At 37.6% G+C, this 23164-nt stretch overlaps 1 protein-coding gene across 31 annotated transcripts in view; it reads left to right on the top strand.

Moving 5' to 3' along the window:
* BBX (BBX high mobility group box domain containing) overlaps positions 1-23164 on the top strand; it is a 245408-nt gene that overhangs the window by 160230 nt on the left and 62014 nt on the right. For all 31 annotated transcript variants that reach the window (XM_074332334.1, XM_074332388.1, XM_074332428.1 and 28 more), the window contains 3 exons: positions 2706-2948; positions 10094-10289; positions 13977-14044. In XM_074332334.1, coding sequence (XP_074188435.1) covers positions 2706-2948; positions 10094-10289; positions 13977-14044 — 507 coding nt within the window. The remainder of the gene's footprint in view (positions 1-2705; positions 2949-10093; positions 10290-13976; positions 14045-23164) is intronic.

Genomic DNA, 23164 nt, shown 5'->3' with positions numbered 1-23164 from the left:
ATAAATAAATACTGTCTCTGTTCATACATATCCATGCTCATTATTACTGCCTTGATTCAGCTCTGTTCCCTTTCTCACCTGGACAGCTGGAATAAACTTGTAACTGGTTTCTCTAGTTTTGGTTGCCTCTAGTTTTGCTGTTAAAATTCATGCTCTACACTGCTGATAACAGGAGTTATCTTAAAATACAAGTCTAACAATGTCTTTCCCCTGCTGGAAACCACTCATGGCTCTCCATTGCATCCAGCAGTGGTTTCCATATCCTGGTCTGGAACTAGTGTTGATTTGTTACAAAATATTACTCAGGCCATTTCAAGGAAAAAGTAAGTCCAGATAGAGAGTTTTTCATTTTTATTCAGTTTATGTATTCACGTATTTATTTATTCATTTTTGGTTCATTAATATACTGAAATAATTGTAACATTAAACAGTAGTTAAAAACATTTTTTTTTTGATGTCTGTACTTGGCACATAAGAAGTTGACTATCTGTGTTGGTCCCGCTGAGGTTATTTGATTGGTTCGTACAATCTGAAACCTCCCATTTACAGGGTTAATGCTTGGTTTTCTACACGACAGCACATTCTTCATGACTTGTGGCCCCTACCTTCTTCTGTGACCTCATGTCCTGGACCTCTGCTGTAATCTTTTAAATACCAGTGCTGTTGAATAGCATGTTTAAATAAACCATCAAGCTGTAATCCCTGTTAGTTCCCCATATCTCCCCATTGACTACCTGACACATTCTAATTCATCTTTCAAACTTTAGCTCCGACAGCACCTCCCCAGGGAGACGTCTGTGTACTTCTACCCATCCACTAGTGCTTCATTATCTCACTGGCTCCTTGTTTGCAGTCAGCAGACTGCTTTTTAATTTATTTGCTTATATATCTTTCTCCCCTCCCAAAGCAGTGAGCTCCTTGGGCCAGGATCTTTTGTTATTTCTCTCTTTTTTCAGCTCTTGGCTTGAGTTTTATAATTTAGTAACTGCATCAAAAGTTATTCTTTTCTGAAGGGAAATGTAATTACTTTCTCAACTTACATAATACATTTTTTTATGCCTGGTTTTTCCATAGCTTCTTAGTCAGTTTCAGAATGCTAAATGAATATTCCTTGAACATGCAAATCATAGTTAATGATTGTATACATAATGAGAAAAATAAATCTGTAGCCTTAACCCCAATAATAATCCCTCATGTATTTCCAAATCAGATAGCTAATGACTTTTTAAATTTGTGCTGTACTATTTGTGTTTGAAGATAATTGATGGTTAATTAAATGCATTTGCAATACTTACTTTAAACTTAAAGACTTTTAAAAACTACCAAATTGTATTAAGCTAGTGATTTGTCCTAGAGTATCTTGTCTATAGCAGTTACCCAATAAACATGATATAAAAGAACATGGTTGCCTTATAATAGTGATTCTCCAAGTATGGTCCTCAGACCAGCAGCGTGAGCATCACCTGGGAACTTGTTACCAATACAAATTCTCCAGACCCACCCCAGACCTACAGAATCAGAAACTCTGTGGGACCTAATAATCTGTATTTTAACAAGATCTCTAGGGATTCCAGTACCCACCCAAGTTTAAGAACTACTGCCCTACTATAAAAGGCAGACTAACAGCTTCAATCAATCCTTCTTGATTTTAACTATGAAACAAAAAAGTAAGGAAATGGTTTTAGTAAGCTTTCTGGACTTCTATTCACAGTTGCACTGTTTCCTACAAAGTATCATAGAATCATATTTTAGCATTAGAAGATATTCAACAATCCTAATATATTCTGAGATTCTGTGATCAGAGATCTACTTTAAGAAATTTGATCTTCAGCCATGTTCAGGAAGTATTATAAGAGATTAAAAGCAGGAAGACTAGGCCGTAAGCCAGAGTGGTACGAGGGGAGTAGCAATGAGAATTACATGGATGGAATGGACAATAACAGAGCTTTGCAGAAGTCCTTGAATTGAATGAAATGCTTAGGAAAAGGGAGAATTCAGAACCGATTTTGAAGATTTCAGCCTAGGTGAGTTTATTCCTCTCACCGCAGCATTTCACTAGACAAGAAAGCTTGAAAATTTACTATGTACTTCTTTCTTCAAATGATGTTAGATGTCTCTTGATTTTCACAATAGGAGGCTGTACTTGTGCACAAAAACATTGAGTCTGTATGTTAGATTTTTATTATCTACTTCCATGTTATACATTTTCCTATTATTTGTTAGCCATAGAAAAGCACTTTACAAAGAGGACAACTCTGAATATTCAAATGTTTTACGTGAATATTGTTGTTAATCTTGAGACTCATACCATGGGATGGTTTGATTCATTCGTTCAACAGTTAAGGACTAATGTTACACCAGACATTGAGTTAGGTGCTGTGATTGTAAAGGTAAGTAAGAGAGCTTTTGTCCTCACAGAGCTCACTGTTTAGTGAGAGAAAAAAATGGAATCAATTATAACACAATGTAATATATGCTGTAATGGAGACATGCACAGGTTGCTATAGAAACTAAGCAGAAGAATACATCATAAATTGGTTACCAACCACTAACAGTACTTGATTTTTAAAAAATCGTTTTTTCAATTTGTAAGTTGTTTAAATGGAGCTAAGAAAAAAAATTTTTTTTGAAAACTAAGACTGATTGTTAAAGCAAAATTGTCCAAGATGTGTAAAACATCTGGTTTTTGTTTTGGTTGGTAATAGGTTCAAGTTCTTGGGGCTGATGGCCTAGAGCAAGATGTTGGTGAGACTGAAGATGATGAATCACCAGAACAGCGAGCCCGGAGACCAATGAATGCATTTCTCTTATTCTGCAAACGTCATCGCTCCCTTGTACGTCAGGAACACCCCAGGCTTGATAACCGAGGTGCTACCAAGATACTAGCTGATTGGTGGGCTGTTCTCGATCCAAAGGAAAAGCAGAAATATACAGACATGGCCAAGGAGGTAGGTTCCAGTGACAAGGTTTTATCGTGGTTGTGAGCAACCGATCCTCTAACCAGTGGTCAGCAAATACGGAGGCCCAGCTGAAGGCCTCACAGCAGGAAGGTGAATCCTGAATCAGGTGTTAAGTCAAAACATGAAGAGCTTTGTTCCTGTCTCAGTTCCAAGGTCACCTTGCAAACACTGGTGAAGTGCCAAGAGCAATGTGTTACCAAGAAACTTTTTCTCATTGCATATACTCCATTGGCTAATATAGGGGATTGATGTGAATGGTGATTTATATACTATGAATGGTGGTTTGGGTTTTTTTTAGTAGTTTCTAGGAATCCAGTTTCTGCTGTCTAGTTGTGTCATGGGAAAGAGTCTTGATCTAGTTCTGATGCTAAGTAGCTTTACCATATGTCATTCAATCTCTGGGTCTCAGCTTCCTTATTTTTTTTAAATGTTATTAGAATGAGGAAGTTGGACAAACATTTGTGTCCCTTCCAGCTCTCACACTTTTTGATTGTGTAATAAACATAGTTGATTGAGAGATATGCTTTGACTTGTTTCAATTTTGTAGGTAGTGCAACACGAACATTTAAAAGCAGTATGTGAGTGAATGGCAGTGTGTACATGAGCAGAATGTACTGTGATGTGGGCATGCGTGTGAACACTGTGTAGGCAGGAGTTGGTGAGAAGCATTTCCTTGCAGGAAAACTATTCAGAGAGGTGTGACATTAATCAATTCCAAAATGATCGCGGTGACGAAATTTCTTCAAAAATGGTAGACCAGTCTGTTTCTCAATTAATCTGAAATGTGAGCTCCTTGTACATTTAAAATATGTTGTGTAATGGATTTATCAAGAAAGGGAAAAGCAAAGCAATATCATTGTGGTTAAACCTGAAAGGACTAATTCTAATATTATTTCTTCAGTGTTGCAGCTTACAAACAATCTTGATTCATGAAAAGCCCTGCCACCCAAACATTTGGTTAAGTTCTGTGAAAAGATGAACCAACAGGGCACGAAATACAGTGTTCCAAGTGACACATGTTATTAGACATCTCAGCATGTGGGAAAATAATTATTTTAATTGCTGTGATTTTATTGAGTTGTTGAGCAAGCTACCATGGAACATAAAAATTTCTTATGCGCTGTTCAGGGAAATTTGAATCCAGAATAAATGATTAGCCTCGTTGCTATGTAATTAATGCTCACATAAGTCTTCAGGAATTGACTACTATTAAAGACAGGATTTTAACTATGTAGAACATCTGGAAAATTTAAAATCAATTCCAAAAACCTACACGATTATAAATGTTTAAATGGCTTTCCATGAGCATAACAATAATTAACAGTAAAACTTTCCCATTAAATTGCCTTATATCTTTACATAGTCATACTTATATGGTAAAATAAGCAATTATCTGCAACCTCAGAGGGAACTGCATTAGCTTCCTATAATTAAACACTTGAGTTTGTTTTTGGATTGCTGTTTTTGGATAACATGCAGCCTATCCCAAGTATATTGTTTGCCTTTTCTTAAATACTGCCAATTTACAAACCCAGTAGGTGGCCACTTTTAAGAGGAGGAAATATTATAATATTTTCATAACAGGAACTCCCTTACCAGTTACTTAATTAGGTTCCCAATGTTTACCATTGAGGTGCTGTAATGAAATCTTGTTAAGGTGGCCCCCTGCAATCTACTGTAAGTGGAAACCATAACTGGATCTTCACCTTGCAACGGGTCTTGTTTAGCTTTGTTTTTATAAAATGTTGTCTTGTTTCTAGTGCAAAGTGTGGAATATTCAACTACTTTCACAATTATTATACGGTTGCTTTCTAGTTATAAGTGATGCTTGTTTCAACTTATTAGCTAAATGGTTTTGAAATTACAAGACAGTGCAGTTAGTAATTGTGCTGATGTTTTTTCTGTTAATAGTGCAGCCTAATTGGCATGCCAGTTTAATAAACAAAATCTTATTCAGTGGCTTCTATGTACCAGGTATTGTGGTGGTTGCTAGTGATAAGTATGGGCTCAGTTCCTCAAGGCCCCCATCAGGAAACCATTTTTAAAAGTGTTTTATATGTGTAACCTTTTCATTAAAAACCCCCAATTTGAAATGTGTTCTCTTTATGAGGAACAAGACATATTCTTTCAGCGTAGTTGGAATGTGAATGTGAATACTTACATGATACTCACCAGTATCTATTGTCATTTTCAGTTGAGTGAGGAGTACTTAGTTTTTTCCTTTCTGTTTTTGTTTTTAAAAGAAACATATTCTCAAGCAATGGTGAGTGATAATTAATACCACTTTAGAGAGATATTTTATTTTTTACCTGCTAGAATTTTCTCTGACCCTTTTCCTTGCTCCTGCTTATCTTCTATTAGTGCATCTGATGAGAGAATCACCTGTTTGGGGATTTGTTTTCTGTTTCTTGAATTGTTGCCCAGTACTAATTTGCATTGTTGAAAAAAATGATTGAAGGAGGGTTTCATGTTCTCTGATGAATCTCATTAGAGCAATCATTGGTTATAAGTCATTTAAAAATACTATCCTAAAGCTATAACCCAGGTTGCTTTCGTAAATCCAGCCCTGTGTGTGATGGTGCAGTGTTGCGGCTGTTCACAGGCTCTCATTTCTGACTGTGACCGCCTGCTAGGGAGCTTACTTAGGGACCCCACCACTTTGCAGGGATTTGATAGTAAAACCAAATATTTGGACTTCGTGTTTCACACATTTCCTTGTTCTGAGACCTTTCGTGTTCCTGTGTTTTAGACATCAGGACTTTTACTGTATTTTAAAAAATATTTAAGTGTTTATCTTGGAAGCAATAACAATCCATTTTTGAATATTGCTCTATTTTGTCCAGGGTCCTTTTATAAACATTTAATTTACTTAAACCTCAGATTAATCCCATGAGGTAGGTATTATTTTGCAAAAGCTAAAGTGAAGGATACTGAGGCCCAGAAAAGTTAAGTGACTTATCCAAGGAAGCAAGTTAGCAGTAGGAGAGCTGGGTTCTCAGACTTGACCTTTCCTCTTTCACCCTCGTATAATGTGCTTTCTGCCTGCCACTGAGAAGACGTACAGCTGTCTCAATTTATGATGTTACGCGTTCGTTCATTCACTTCCCTGCAGAGTTACAAAATTTTGAAATGTGTTATATCTCTTTTTAAAATATCAGATAATTTCCTGTGTAATATCTCCTCCAAATTCTAGTCGATTTTATTTTATGATTAACATTTCACATATTTGCACCAGAATTATCTGTCTTTATCTTATCGACACTCCCAGGTTTCCGTATTACTAAACCTCACCAGGATCACCCTTCCCTTTCTCTCTGTTGAGAAGATCTAGACAATGATATTAGTTAGAAATACTCTGGACTTTTAGATGGCACATCCCTGCCCCCATTAAAACAAACAATTGGAGAACCATTATTCAGTGTATCTTTCATTACCATTAAGGTGCTTTTTAAGATCAAATTTCCATTCTTATAAATGATCTGGAAAAGTAACGATGAGACTCAATTTTTAAAAGATTATCATAGTAAAGTAATGTCTACTGGTATATAACCATGCCTTTGTCATGTATGAAGCAGGCAAAATACTGTGACAGAGGGTATGTATTTGATACCATTACTGAAGAACAATGATTGATTACTATTGGTAATGAAATGTGGTGGGTGGGGGAGGAGAAGAGGGAGCCAGTATTTACTGAGCACCTTGTGTAAGTCTGTAACTGTGTCTGTGAAGTAGATTCACTTAGGTTGTCTAATGGATTGTAGATTTGGAGAAAAAACTTGGAAGCCATGAGGTGAATTTCATTTCAATGGGAAGTTTTGAAGATCAGTATTTTAGTTACAAGATAAGACCGGTTGCCCCCATGATTGGTGTTCTCAGTGGGTAATGAGCTTCCCCGCCCACCCCCAGCTTGAACAGTCCTGCCCTGAGGATGCGGATGGGTGGGGCCTATCTCTTTGGCCCTTTCAATCCTGTCATAATGGATTTTTGCCCACACAGTTTTCACTCACACCATTTGCTTTCTACTATATACAGTCTTCCCTCATTGCTCCTGTCCTCAGCCTTCTCTGTAATCCCTTCCCTAACAACCTCATCACAAATAACTAAGCCTTTCTGTTGTCTCTCACGGCTGAATCACAGCAAGTAACTGGTGAGGGGCCCATTTCCAAGGACAGATAGACATCCTCACACCCTGAGGCTCTTCCTGCCTCTGCCCTCGCTTGGGGTTGGTCGTACATTGCTTGTGTTGACCTGTGTGTCTTTACATGAATTTAATGGCATCTCCATCGAAGCTGTAAACTCCTTCAAGACAAAGGCTGTATGGTGTTCTTTTCTCTAGCTCCCACATTCTTAAATCTTTTGCTCAACATATACTTGATGGAGCTAATGAATATTGTCTTGGTATTGATCATCAGTCGAGTTTAAGATTCTGCAAGGTTAATATTGTGATACTGTGACAGCATATTGACCCTCATTGTGATTTCTCAGTTACCATTTTCCATAAAACCCCATGCACTCCAGGCCTTTTTCTTGCCCTTTGATCTTCAACCCATCGATAGATTCCCTTTTTAGACTCTTTGCAAAACCATTTTTCATGCCTGAGTCAGGGGAAGGCTTTCATGGACCATCTATAAAAAGAAGTAATATATTTATGTGGCTGATTGTGGATTGTAATGAATTTGAAGGCAGAGATTCCAATTTATACTCTTCATCCCCAGTATCTGCCATCTAATCCACGCTGACAGAGGACTGAGATGGAGATGGGGAGGTGGAATATAAGCAAGAGAAAGAAATGTTCTGGTCAGGGATTGTCACTGCTTTATGTTGTTACCAGCACAGCTCCACATTATAAGTTAGTTTAAGCTGGGCTTGGTTAGTATCATCAGTACTTTAAAATTAGTTGATGCTGGTAATAACTCATTCATAAGGATGACAGTACATTCATTTTCACTACACGTATTGATTTTCACCAAGCAAATTCCTAAATGACTCCTAGCAAAGGATGTGATATCTTAATGGGAGAGAACTTACCTAGCAGATCAACATTGCAAGGGAGGAAGGAGATGCCTAAGCAGCAGCAGAAAGCGAGTGCTAGGGACATCTGGCCAGCATCTTTTACAACTGGAACTTCTTATAAAACTACCCCCTTTTATTCTCATGACAAATATGTTAATTAATTTGTTTGTAAGTCTTTCGTCACTTTATGGAGTGGTGACCTTTGTCCAAATGACTGTTCATCTGACAAACCCAGCCTATGTGCCTTTTACTGGAACACAATAATGATGCATGTGTCTGCTGCTTCCATTTTCACCTCACCCTGCCATTTGTCACTTTCCACCTCCAGACGGCAGGCAAGACTATTTGTCTGCCTCAACTTAACATGTAAATCCCTCCTCCATGCACATGTAGGCTAGGGTGTCTCTTCGGTCACATTTGATATCAGCAGATATATTCTGCTGTGTGATTCTAGTTTGGCTCTGGCCTTGTGTCCCATTTTTTGTAAGAAAAGTAGAACCGTCTTACAGTTTTTTATGCTTACTTTCCTCTAAATGTAGCTATGTATCAATATGCAGATGTACAGCTTTTAGTTTTTTTAAAAAAAGGTTATTTAGAAAATTTGAGTTAAGGTAACTAGGGGATAATTCTAAACCATTGACTATTAACATTACATTATCTACAGTACCATTTTCATTTATATGATGTAAAGTGAAGTGCTGGGAAAGGTTTGTTATTTGGATTACATATACTTTCTTTACACCAAGGATAAAGGAACCTTTTTTCCTACTGGGGTAAATAAAAAGCTGTTTGGAGCTTATACTTAGTTAATTTCAAACACAAAGTAACTGTTTTAAAAGGCAAGCTCACAGGATAGAAAGAATTGTATTACTAGAGTATCCAGCAGTAATAACATAATAGTTGAAGAATACATGGAAAATACAATTTATCATATGACATAACTTTTGGCAATATATAATGAATAGCAATAAATATTATTTATTTATTTTGTCAGGAAAAGGGGATGAAGTGGCAGAGTTGGGAGAAATGGCTATAGGACAAAGCCACAGAAAGATAAAGGAGAAGGGAAAATATTGTCAGTGAAGACTGAAACCTCCAAATAAAGACATAACGTCTGTGATAGATTAATTGCAACATCGCACGTTACAGTTCTTAACACATACATGCATGTTGGTGATTTCATGTGCTCATTACAGAACCCTGGGATGTTGGCAGGTGCAGTTATATTGTATAGATAGAGAAACTGAGGCTGAGAAAAGGTGAACAACTTGCTTAATGTCCACAACTAGCTAATAGCATAGATGAGTTTTGAACCCAGGTCACCGGACTCTGAGCCTCGACATAGCCCTGCATCTCCAGACAACTGAAAAGTTATTCATCACTCTGCCCTCCCTTGTTCCCCTTCTCCTAGTCTCCATCTTGATTCATTTATCCCACAACTGATTTCTTTACTGTTAAGTTTGCCTGCATTTGCCTTACTAGTACATCAAAGCACAGATTTAATTTTTACTGTACTTACCAAATTAAGCAGTGAGCAGAACCTGATTACTGGCCTTGGTATGAAGTCACACTTTGTTTTGTGTACCTGATACCTACTTTGAAATAGGTGCCACGCTGCCACTGTTTACAGTAACCCCAGGCATTTATTTGGCTGTTGTTCTCACTCTATGAAGGCAAAAACTGAAGGCTGAGGCCCAGACTCTTACATTCTCAATTCTTGGTCTCTATCTTTGGTCACCGTAGCCCCAAATGGAAGTGCTAGGGTTTGAACTCTGGTTTTTTGGTCTTCAAAGCCCTTGCCTCTATCTATGACAAATAACTCCCTCTCTCCACCAAGGTCAGACAGCTTTTTGGATACTGAAAACAATTGAGGGTTAAAAGATAAAAAGTTTGCTGCCTTTGTACCCTCATCCCACAAAGGAACTTTTAGTAGATAAATTCATGTCCTGTCTCTGAAGCCCTGTGCTGACATTGTCATTCTTCTACAAGAAAAGCCACTGAAGTTACCGAAAATGTCTTTCTTCATTCATTATCTACATGGTTGGGCTGACGTGAAGGCAATTAGAACTTTTTTCAATCTGTGTGTTAATTAAAATCTGTTATCTATTCTTTATTTATAGTATAAAGATGCATTTATGAAAGCAAATCCTGGCTACAAATGGTGTCCTACCACAAACAAGCCTGTGAAATCCCCAACACCCTCTGTCAATCCACGAAAGAAACTATGGGCCTTCCCATCTGACTCTTCACGAGACTTGCCAAGCCCCAAGAAAGCAAAGACTGAAGAAATGCCTCAGCTTAACTTTGGAATGGCCGGTGAGTTGAGACACTATTTCTGCCTGTTCTTTAAGGACAGACAGGGCAATGCATTTCAGCAGTACTTTTATCAAATAATACAGAGAGAGAGAGAAGCAAAATATGTGACCAAAAGGAAATAATGGCAAGTATACCTTAAAGCTTTGGAACATGGCATACATTGAATGAGTATATATAATTAAAAAAAGGTGGATAGACCAATTTCTGACATTGACATTCTGGAAAAGCAGGCAGTAGTGTGGAGAACGTCAGAAGCTCAGGGAATTTTACAAGGTAACCAAATAGCTTACACACGTACACACTATTAAGCTATCCCAGTAAAACACCTTAGTTATCATGCATATTTAAGAAAAATACAGTTATGTAGGTCATCTGAGGATCTGCAACAGCGAGGGCAAGAATATGAACAACTCCATCCCAAACCTGAGATGGATCCTGACATCTGTTTCTTAGAGGGAATTCCCATCCTACCCCTTCTCCTGCCCCCATTCCTATATGGACCAAGCCCATTGCAAATTCCAGGAGGTCCCATTTGTTATGGCACCTCTAATACTCTTGGGGTAGTAAGGAATGCTAAAATATTTATAACCATGAAATAAAGTGTTTATATTCACCTTGTAAGTGGCTCTGTCTTCCCTGACTATTGCAATGCCGTAATCAGGAGAGGAATTTCCCAGGATGAAATGGAGAGATTGGGCAGGGTGGAAGAGTGAAGTTGATGTTGAGCTGTAAGGTTCCTATTTCATTATTACAAGCAAATTTTCTTCAAAATGAGAGCATCGAATCATTGGTAATATGGAAAGCTTGAACAATATTGTGATGATGCTTCATTTTTTTTAAGGGCCAGTAGGCCTAATGAGATTTAATAGTTCAGTGTGTGATTCATAGTATAAAAAAGTATGTAGTGGTGTCATATATAAACCTAAGAAATGCAGTCTAATATAATGGTGGCATTCTGGGAGAACAAAGTCTTCAATTGTTACCTAGTATAGTTAATTTGTAGTATAGTTAATTTTAGGTGAGCTACCAAACTGATGCTTTTGCATATTCCAGAAGAATCAAAAGAGAGATCTATCTTTGTTTTAGCTGTTATTTTGTATAATTTTACTTCTAACCACTTGCTGGTAGTCTTGGTGAGCTCCTGGATTTACCAGATTATGTTAGTTGGAGTGTTTCATAAAATATTTCATTATCAAGACCAAAAAAGAATATATGGATGATTGGCTTCTAACTGAATTCCTTTGATTATCATTTATCTTCCACTGCTTTTTCTCCCAATTCTAAATCTAGGTCAGTCTGTGTAGGTTTTTTTTGCATAGAATGGCTCTTCACAAACCAAAAATAATTACATTTTAACTATAGAAAGCTATGAAAGACGTCTGTTTGTAGCACTGTTTCTGACAGTTTATTAATCTACCTTTTGTACTTAAATTGAAAATGGAACTTAGACTTCGACCAAGATATTTACAGGTCAGCTCTTAAAAGCCATGTTCTTCAAAGCCAAATACAGGAAAGTACAAAACAGTTTCCTTGCATTTATCTCATTATATAAGGACCTGCTGTGGATGTTGGAAATCCATGATCAGAGCCCTGCTAAGATAGTGCATAAGTGTATAACATTGGTCTGATACTTCTAGTTATGTTGCTTTTCAGTACAATGAAAGAAAATTAATTTGCTTTTGATTAAAACATGATGCCTAGCTCTTTGAATCTAGGGGATACTGTAGGGCTTTTAGAGGCCAGTTTATGCTTTTCCTCAACATGGAATCTCATTTTTTGTTTTGTTTTCCCCATAGTCCTGTCACATGACCTTTTGCTGTTTTGAGTAACCTCAAAGCACTCAGATGTATGATTTCCAAGAAAGGAAAGCTGTGTAAAATTTAATTTAGCATAAGCCCTGTTGGTGAAAGGAAAGCATGCTCTTTATATATCTCTTTATGTATTTTTGATATTTCTAAATAACACTGTATAAATATAAATTAATATAAAGGTTGATGGTAATTTCTTGGTTTGTGTTTTAGTAGTTATACAGCAAATTTCTTGCAAAGTCACATTGGTATATAACGTAAATAAAATTATTATATAAGTGTGTTCCTATTTTAGTTTATAATTGGAACGAACACATTTTTGTCTTCATTGAAAAGTGAGGGCAGGCTCGGTGGCTCAGGTGGTTGGAGTGCTGTGCTTGTAACACTGAGGTCACCGGTTTGGTTCCCACATGGGCTAGTGGGCTGCGCCCTTTACAGCTAAGATTGTGAACAACAGCTCTCCCTGGGGCTGGGCTGCCGTGAGCAGCCGGAGGTTGGCATGAGCTGCCGTGGGCTGCTGTGGGCTACCATGTGCTGCCATGAGCAGCCGGTGCCAGCGTGAGTGGCCGGCAGCCGGCGAGAGCTGCCCTGAGCTGCTGTGAGTGGCCGACTGATGACCGGTGACCTATTGCCTCAGCCTAGGTGGAGCGCAAGGCTCATAAAACCAGCATGGGCCAGGGAACTGTGTCCTACACAACTAGACTGAGAAACAATGGCTTGAACCAGAGTGGGGAGGGGAGGAGGCAAAAGAAAGGGGGAAAAATTTTAAGAAAAGTGATCATCCAATCCGCCTGACCTCTAAAATGACAGCTACAATAGTGTTAAGCTGCCCAAATAGCCAAGTTAAACTTTTACTTTCTGCTAAATTCATTCCCCCCTCCTGATTTTTGTTTTTAAATAGTTTTAGGTGTCAGTTTTAACAGCCACAATAGGTTTTAACTTGAATGTTTAATTAAGGATGGAATCTTAACAACAAAGAGTCTTGTTTCATCAAATCACATTGTTCCTGTGAGTTCTGTATGTGTGTCTTCTATGTGACTATCTTTTAACATTGAGCTGTTTCTTGACCACCTGATCGTTTGGTGACATATTTTCCTCTTTCATAACCTCTTTATTTTTAACTACCTCAGATTCTTTTTTCAATTTTTTTATAAATTTGACTGTATAAGGTGTGGTCAGTTGCTTCAGCATTCTCGAGATAGATTGTATATAAAGATATACTTAAGGGCAAAGCTTTAAACAAAAATGAAAAAAGGAAAAGAAAAGAAACTCCTAAATGTCTTTAGGCAACAGTATGTACAGAGATTCCTAAAATTAAAAACACGTTTATTGAAGACCTATATGCACTAGGATAGGCTCAATTTGTTTTTGAAAATTTTAAAGGAAGATTATTCAAACAAAGCCCACTAGATTTTGGAAAATTTCTCTGTTCTCTAGTTCCTCTGGTAGCCTGGCTCTTTTTATCAGCCCTGATTTCACGTGGCAGAAATAACAATTTGGGAATAATAATCTCAGATGTCTTAGAAGACAAACATAAGCACTCTTTGTTTGAAAAGATAATCCATCTAAAATCTCCATGCAGTAAGGACAGAAGCATCACAGTAGGAGATAACGCATATTATAAACATCTGGTATTGAAGAACAGATTACACTGGCATAGGGACAACAGTGGTATTTAAAAGGCTGACAAACGTATGATACGAAGTGCACATATGCCAGATTATTGCTACATAAAGAGTTTTGAAAGTTTTCTAGAAAAAGTTATATGTGGTTCTCTTGCATTTCTAATTGCTAGTCTTTGTGAGTATTGTTTTTTTGGTCTCTGTGTGGATTATCCATACTTCATGGTTGTAAATTGATGATTATTTGTTTTATTTAGATCCTACTCAAATGGGAGGCCTGAGCATGCTGCTTTTAGCTGGAGAACATGCTCTTGGCACCTCAGAGGTAAGCCAGTCCCTCATCCTTCTTCACTCTCCTCATGCTGGGGGTCGAGAGCACAAACATTTGTATTCTGTTCACAGTGTTAGTTCTGCAGTTTCACTGTTTACAGCTCATGAACAAACTTGACGTTTATTGTTTTCATTAAGATCTATATGTGCATTATATTGTGCCTTCAGGGTAACAGAAGTGGTATAAATAAGCCCAAGAGGACACAAACACAAGTTAGGTGCAGATTTTGAGGTTCCATGAGCCGAGGAGTAAGAAATGGCAATGTACAGACAATTAGCATTTGCCATGGCTGTGTAATGTCCTATAATTCATTCATCTCTATTCGTAACATTCCCTACTTTGTAATGTTCTCATTTAAACTTGCTAGTGAAAAGATGAGAGTTAAAAAAGTATGAAACTCTCAGTTTCTTTGGTACCTGAATAAATACAAACTCCTATTTTAGAAAATCAGGAAACATGGCAATCCAAGATTGTTTTATTCTTTAAAATGGAAAATGAAAAAGACCCAGGCCCTCATGACCTTGGTTTCAGGATTTTTGTATTCCCTTCTGTAGTTGTCAGTCCGCTTTAGCGAAGCATTTTTAGGTATGGTTTTGATGGGCAGGTAGTAGCAGTTAACCATGCATAGTTTACATTTGTGGAATTCTTCTATTTTCCAGACCCATTTAACAGAGACCAGATGAATTAACCTGCAGGTCATGTTATTTTACCACAGTTACGTACCTGAAATGGAAGTTTTTCCATCTCCAACCACAGTCACTGTTTAGGGCAAAATAGCAGTCAGCTGAGTTTTATTGCAGATTTTATATATACATATATATGACTTTTTTTCCTTTATTTGTTTTAAATCGTGAGTGTGCCGTGCAAATTACAGTTGAAGCCTGTTTAAATAAATAATAATTTTAGAATCTACTGTATAAGAAATTCACATCACAAAAGGCCTTTGCTGTATATAGTTTACATTTGAGATCTATAGTAGTTGACCACGTGTCCAATTTAACTTAAGTATTTTGATTCCATTTAGTTCAGTGGACCAAACAGTGTGTAAGTTGGTGGACTGGTACCGTGTTTCCCCAAAAATAAGACCAGGTCTTGTATTAATTTTTGTTCCAAAAGACGCATTAGGGCTTATGTTCAGATGATGTCATCCTGAAAAATCATGCTATGGCTTATTTTCCAGTTAGGTCTTATTTTCAGGGAAACACAGTAGTTATTTACATTGTACTAATCTTTAGCTGAAAAAAAGTCAACATGTCACTGTGTGCCTTTGTATACTCATTATTCAGCATGTTTATACCTCCTAACATAACTGCATTCTCGGGCATCATTTTACTTTCTAACACATGGCAGCTACCTAATAATAGTCAGACTAACTCTCACTTGGGTGTAGAGTATCCCAAGCATGTTCTGAAAGGTGAATGTTGGAATAATAATGCACACTTGACCTTTCAACACAATCTGACTCATGATTTCCAACAATGCACTGCACTTGTATTATGAAAGTCAGCATTCTCTTTTCAAACAGATTAGATTATAATGATGTTTTTCTTCCCAACATCTATTAGCATTCTTTTGAACTTTCAGGAACAAATGTAAACCAATAAACGTCTATAGAACTTACAGACAGATGAAAATGCTAGTCAAACAAAAGAATGCTTTTTTTTACCCCCCTTAAAGTTCAACTTGGGCCTTTTTCAGTGAGAAGTTCTCTCCCCACTTCTGATGACAGGGGACCATTTTGAGAATCTCAAGCTAAAGAAACAAAGAAAGCTCAATGGCTTAAAGAAGTTAATCATATAGGAGAAGGGAATCTGATAAGGAACAAATTGCCAGCAGTTAGGTCTTTAAGAATCACTTCTAAAGAATACAACTTTTTTATATGTACTTGCACTTACAAATGATTTATTTCTTGTTGCTTTAGAAAAGGAAGTATTTGATGAAGTGACAAGATATCATATATTCAGTGCAATCATGTGATAGGGGAAGTGAGGAATGGAAATACAACATAAACTAAGGTGGTTAGTAAGAAAGATCCTTGGGAGAGTACCTGGATAGATATTCTATTATAATATTTAGCATAAATCATTTTGAACAACTGCTGCTTTTATTAGGAAAAATTCAACAGCCATTCACGGTCACTTTGTTACCATTTTGGGAAGGATGTTTGAGGTGTTTATCAAAATGAAGTTAGCTTTTGACAATGTAAATTAAAACCAGACTTGTTTAAGAAAAAGAATACAACTTTTTCTTCATCATCCCTACTTCTCATATCAGAGCTATTAAGGTCGTTATTGAAAATAATCTTGAGATAGTAAATTGATAAAGCAGTGACAGTTGTATAAAATAATGCTGTCTCTAAATATAGAGAGTTCATGCCATAGGTATCAATAGACTACATTTAGCATCGGATTTCCTGTTCAAAGTCACATTCCCAGTACGTAGACATGGTCATAGAATGGGACTTATCTACATGGGCAGATGATGAACCTGAGACAAATACAGTAAATATGTACTTAAATTTTTCTAAGAAAAACTAGCAGAATAATTAGATAAACAGAGAGCTACAGAAATTTTATGCTTCTGACATTTGGAAAAGTTATGGTAAAGTCTGTTTATACTGTTAGGTAGGACCAGTCAAAAGTGACATTTTACAAAAATTCTGCCACAGAAATGGTCTAATCATAATGGCTTTTTAAATGCCATGGCATAATTCTCCTTCTTATATATTATTCTCAAAGAGAGGAGATTTTCCTTTGTTCTTTCATCTGAAACCTAACCACATAGAAAAAAGTCCTCAAAAGTCTTATTTTTTTTAATATGGAAAGTACCAGTTTTTTTGTTTTGTTTTGTTTTTTAATTCTAGAAGGTACAGAGTCTTGCTGTAACTGAAATAATAACATTCCAGGTTAAAAGCTTCTTTGGCCTGTGCTATTTCCTAGATCTACCTAAAGTCCTTTTAAATTTTTAGAGAGAAATTATAGGTTCTTGAGATTATCAGTGGACAAATAATAGCAAACAAAATGTTTGCATTTTCTCCTTTTTTCCATGGTCTTCTGATTAACTCGGAGTCTGCTATAATAGAGTTGTGGCACTTTTAGGTTAACATTTTTATATGCTTCTGTTACTGAGCCAAACTTGGTTCTGTGGTCTCAATTATGGTAACTTTGTGTTTCTTATGAGTAAAAGGGATGAAATTTGCATTTGCAGTTGATTTTGATTCTCTTTTTTTTTTTTTTCACATAAATGATCAGCCCTGTATTTCCTGTATACCCAAGTACATTGAAATGCATTAAATATTTGGGATACTTTTTAAAGCCAATGTTTGTCATTAAAGAATGTATGCATTGAGGAAGCAAAATAGATAGATTGAGCAAGACAGGCCTAACGGAGTGATCCCTGGCTCGAAATAACCGGCGAAGCTTGTTTCTACTGACACCGGGTGAAATGCAGTGTAAGCATAGATGTCTCATTAGGAAAGAACCCGATAATAGTGAAGGAAATGGAAAGGAGTGTTCCCAATGGAGATGAGATTTTAGCAAACCTATTTAATTCCGAAATCAAACGGAAGTTGTCCAGACAATGAAATAAAATAGAAGTGCCAGCCGAACATAGGCTAGCAGTGGGCTGCAGAGAGCCGTTATTTGATCTAGAATTTCTAGAGGTAATCTCCAGGACTGAAAATCTTCTATATTGTTATGTTTTTTACTTTAATAAAAATGTAAAACTAAATTAAAATTTTAAAAGGCTGGGAGTGATATAATTCAGAGTTTGTGAAAGGGAAGATTATTCAACACATAATATACAGAACAGCTTGGATTAATTTTGGAAAGGACAACATTTAGGATTGGCCCTAAGAAGGGATGGTTTGGGGAATGGTGGAAAATAGGAAAAGTAAGGCAGAGTAATCAAGTAATCAGTGAAAAGTTTTGAAGGCATCAGTTTAGTTAAATTGGCTAATAGCAAACTTTTAAATGTATGGGAAGTGCATTAGACCTTGTGTCTGTGATTTTAGAATGTCTTATTCTTTTGTGGGAACCAAGAGATATGCCACTAAAGTTATGATCAGGCCACTTTTTTCTTCGCTTTCCTTCCTGTAAAATGGAGCTAATAATTATGCTCACTTGCCTTTAACTCCCACGATATCTGTGAAGATTAATTAAATAAAACCTGTAAGGTATTTTTAACTATCCTGAAAAGCATTCTTGTAGGTACCATGTATTATTACCATAAATTATTCTAGGCGTTTCAGACTTAGGTTGCAAGCTTACATGATATCAGGCTTACTCCTACAGGCTACAGTATGCTTTACCAGCAGTGTGTGCATGCACTTGCGTGCGCGCACACTCAGTTCCTGTCCATTGAAAACGTGCAGGAAATTACAGTTGTAATTGACTCTCTTTTTCATCAGGTGCTCAAGAAGGAGACAACTTTTTAATCCATGGGAGAAACCAATATAGGAAGTATGACTTTAGTAGAGGTAGCATCACAGTTCGTAGAGAAGATGCTAGCAAATGATGGCACACCTCCATTAGGGATGTTGACGGCCATGTGTAAAAATTGAGTGGAGCAGGAAGAGTGCCATGTTTTTACACATTCATTCACATGGCAAGTATTTATTATCTCCACATCAGGGAACAAACCAGAAACAAGTCTCGGCCCTCATGGAGCTGAGGGTGTCTTACGATTAAGGTTTTTAGAGGTAGATAGCAATACATGATACTTCTGGCTTCAAAGGGAATCCCGTTGATTTTTCATTTGTTGATCACCATCTGCTTATTTAAAAATAAAATAGTTTATGTATCCACATTTCTGTATGACTGAAATTTAAAAATAATATATTTGATTTGTAATATCAATCTCTACCTCCTTCAGGAAGCCCTTCCTGATTTCTGAGCCAAATTGGATTTTTTGAGCCATATTTGATTGGCCTCATAGCTCTTACTGTCAAGGTTATATATTACAGCACTCGATTATATTTACATAGTTGTGTTCTTTATAATAAATTCGCTAATGGAAGTATGTTTATATTTTTTCTCATTGTGTAAGTCTTGACTCATCCAGAAAACTTTAAGCAACTTGAGGTTAGGCCTAATGACAGGATTGAAATTGCAGAGCTCCCCACTTGCTTGCAGTATAGATAGTTACAACAACGAACATTTATTGAGCACCTCCTCCATTCTGGGCCCTGTTCTCAAGTGCATTATCTAAGAGTAGCCCTTGATCCTCATAACAACCCTATGAGTTGAGTCGTATTTCCCTTATAAGTAAATATCAAACCATAAGGTGAGAAAACAGAGGCAGAGAAGGGTTAAATAACATGCTCAAGATTGGGCTGCTAATGAAGTGACAGAACTGGGATTTGAACCCAGGAAGAGGAGAACTAGTATCAGTCTCGTCATAGCCTACAGGGGCCTTTCTGATTCATCCCCCACACACCTGGCCTCAACTCAGTGGAGTCCTGTGCTACACTCTTACCTTACAGGGGCATATCGTGGGTGCTTTCTGGGGGCCAGGCACTGTGCTAAGCACTTACATTGATGATCCCATTTTGTCCTCCCGTGGACCCTGTGAGGTTAGTTTATTATCACCATTTCATAAATGACAAAACTAGGCCAGAGAGATTAAATAGCCTCTCCAAGGTCATAGAGTGAGGAAGTCCTAATACTAGGATTTAAACCCGTATATTTTCCATTAAATGATGAGATAGGTGAAATCTGGATACAGAAAAGGTAGTTATACCAATACTTGTTAAATGAATAAGTGATTAGTCCATGTTTTAAATACAGTTGAGTGTTACATTTAAAATAAATACAGATTTAGATAACATTGAAAGTTTTCACCATTAGTATAATTTCTGAAAATAATTTTCCAGATAATGTATCTTTGGGTACATTTGGGCTAGTCTGATATGTACCCTTGTTAGACTACTTCAGGATGCTAGAATCCATTGAATTCCAAACATTCTGACTCTTTGCCCCATCCCCTCAAAGTTTTTATTCCTTTCTTAAAAAGTTTTATAGCTTCTAAATGTACTTTGTGAGGAAATGCGCATATTTAAATTTTACATTAAACAGCAAATGGGCTCTTTGAACTTTCTCTCTTTCCGGGTGAAGATGTCCATTTTTTACATAAATGTTCACTATCCCTTTGGGCTGGAACTGCCCGTCCAGCTCAGCCTCTTCCATCTGTCAGCAGTGGAGTTCAAAACCTACAGAATCAGGTCCTTTTCCCTAACGTGATGACGCACCTATCCTGGCTGAGTTCCCAGGCTGCATTGCTCTAGGCAGTGATGACCTTGCATGAGCTCCTCAGTCTCCTAGAGATGGTGGGAAGGGGTAGCGGTTTGTAGAAGTGGCCTGGAGTCTGTACTAGTGCTTCCATACTAGTGCTCTGCCACCTATCTTATAATAATGGGAGAACTTGACCCACGGCACGAAGTTAATAGCCTGGTAGCCCTGGTGCCCTGAGGAAAACCAGGACTTATTTTTCCTTTTAGCCAGATGACTTGACCTGTATCTAATTTGGGGAGGCTCAGTTCTTTGCCATGTTATTAGGTTATGCTCCCCGGGGTAGCCCAGTAGTCTTCTGAGCTGTAGCTCAGTCCTGGCTGGGGTCAGGCAGCCAAGTGCAGTGCTGTACTACTCAGGTTCCCCTTAACCTAACTGAGGTTTAGTGAAGAGTGGCTTCATTTTAGTCCTTAAAAACATGTTGAAGGACTAACTTGGATGTAATGTGCTTTTATTTAATTCACCTGTGTTTACGATCAAGTCCATTTCAGAGCTTCATTTAACATCTCACATTAAATGAAAATTAAATGATCATTTAGGTACTGTGTTACAGAAGCATACCTGGCAATTCCCACAGATTGTGGGAATGGCAGCGTCAGGATGAGGGTGAGAATCGGATCACCGGTCCTTGGACACAAGATCTTTACACTTGAACTCTGAAATGGAAACCTCTACCCACAAACCCTCTCCTCCCAGGCAGACAACCCCACTCCCCACCCCTGCCTAAACTTTCTTCCTTCTTTCAAATTCCCCCTTTCACTGAGAACTCAAGGCTTTAACCCACCTTAGAAACACTGGCATTGTCTGACCCCTTTTCCTCAGCCCTGACATACTTCCAGACTATTCCTGAGGCCTCACAAATACTGTCTCTGGTTTAACAGGGCCCCACATCTCAGCTCTTTTGTTTCCTTAACCTTTTAATTGGCCTCCTACCTCCAGCCACTCCCCAGCCAAAGTCACCTGCATTCCCTGGACACAGTTACCTAACTCCATATGGCACTCCTCTGACTAAAAACCTTGGCTGGCTCCTCATTACTGTCAGCTGACTTTACAAACTTAACATAGAATTCATATTTGTCTCAGTCCAGTTCATCTCCCATTACACTCCCAAGCGTCTTCATCTTAAGCCACACTGGGAAACTCACTGTTTCTCAAACACATAGGGCACTTGCCTCCATACTTTCCCTCCTGAGCTTACCACATCATTTCTTCAATTACGGTGTTCCTTCTAGGTCCTTCTAGGGCTTTCTTAGATGTTACTTATCTTAACTTCTTCCCAGAAAGAGCAAAGGCTGCTTCTCTGACCGTCCATAGCCTTGTTATATTCCACCATTATGCACGTACATTCTTATATGTGTAGTTGTCACCTGCATTTGAAGTGCCAGCAATTTAAGGGCCAAACACATTCCTTTACTCTCATTTTATTCCCCAGCTTAAAGTGCATACAAGTGGAATGTAAGTATGAAAGCAGTAGTCAGTGGCTGGCCTCTAATAGCTGATTACTGAATATTTACTGGCGTGAGTAATCAGTAAATATTTGAGTTACCGACGGCAGCGATATGTAGTTCAGATACAACCAGTGCACCTACCGCTTTTGTTGCCTGTGTGTTCATCACAATCCAGCTGTGCGTGGCTGTGGTCTTGTGCCCTGTGAAGTCAGAACTGGCTCTTGCTAATCCTAGCTTTGCAAAGCACTTGCGGTGCGTCTGGCTGGTGTGATTTTGTTTTGTATCAGACCTGGATCTCGTTTCTATATCTACAGTTTTCACAATCAGAATTGCAACTGTGGGGAAAAAATACTACCTCATCATAATCCTTAATTATACTAATCATTCCTCTTCCGTGGTTATTGTGAATTATAGCTAAATCAAAGGGAAGATTGGATTTAAGGGAAGTTGAATATGTGGTTAACGAAACTGCTTTTGATCTCTTTAGAGGACTTCTTTCTTGGGCGTATAGCTACACCTAGTGGCTTTATGGATTATTTCAGACTATTTCTAGAAGCAGCTTCTCGGGGGGTTTTTTTCTCCCTTTATTTAACCGTCTGCTTATTCGGTGTCTTTTCTTTACTCTTAATTAATGAACAAATATCTTTGACTCTTTGTATGGACATAATCTCTTCCTTTTATGTGGATATAATCCCAGATTTCTTTACCAAATGTGTGTATGCACAGATATTCACACTAGCATTAGATTCCTTATTTATAAAACACTCAATGAATTCTGCATATGTACATTTTCCATGTCATAGAAGCACTTTTACATTTTGAGATTTTAGATGGAAATGTGCCTAGCATGTTACCACATGCATTTCTGCCTTTTAATAAAGAATATATTTTATAATTATTATCTGGACAACTTAGAATCAGAGTTATAAATGTTAATTACTGCAATGAACTGATGCCTTCAGGAGAAATTTAGGGCTATTTTCCCTTCTTTAATTTGTTTCAGATAGAGTACAATGCTTTGTAAAACATTGGTGTCTGTTCTTTATGGCCTTTCCCTCCTTCCTGTGTCCTCTTGCTGCCGGTACTGTTTCTTTCTCTACCTTCTTCCTTTTTCTCACTCCCAGTCTAGGCCCCTTCCCATATTCTGCTTCTGTTTTGCTGTGGTCTAGAGTCAAGTAACCATATAGCTTAGTGGTAACCCAGTTCTCCTGGCTCCTAATTTTATTCTGTTTGCATTATACCCCATTGAAGATACATGCTAAATCCACACTGCTTTGAAGTAAGAGTAGTTAGATTTTGACAGAGGACATTGTCCACTAGAGTAAAATGAATAGGCTCAGTGATTCAGTTCCTGCTGTTTCAACCTTTGGTCAGCCTTT

This window comes from Rhinolophus sinicus, linkage group LG01 (assembly GCF_036562045.2).
Source record: "Rhinolophus sinicus isolate RSC01 linkage group LG01, ASM3656204v1, whole genome shotgun sequence".
Lineage (NCBI taxonomy): Eukaryota > Metazoa > Chordata > Mammalia > Chiroptera > Rhinolophidae > Rhinolophus > Rhinolophus sinicus.
This window is presented reverse-complemented; position numbering and strand designations above follow the sequence as displayed.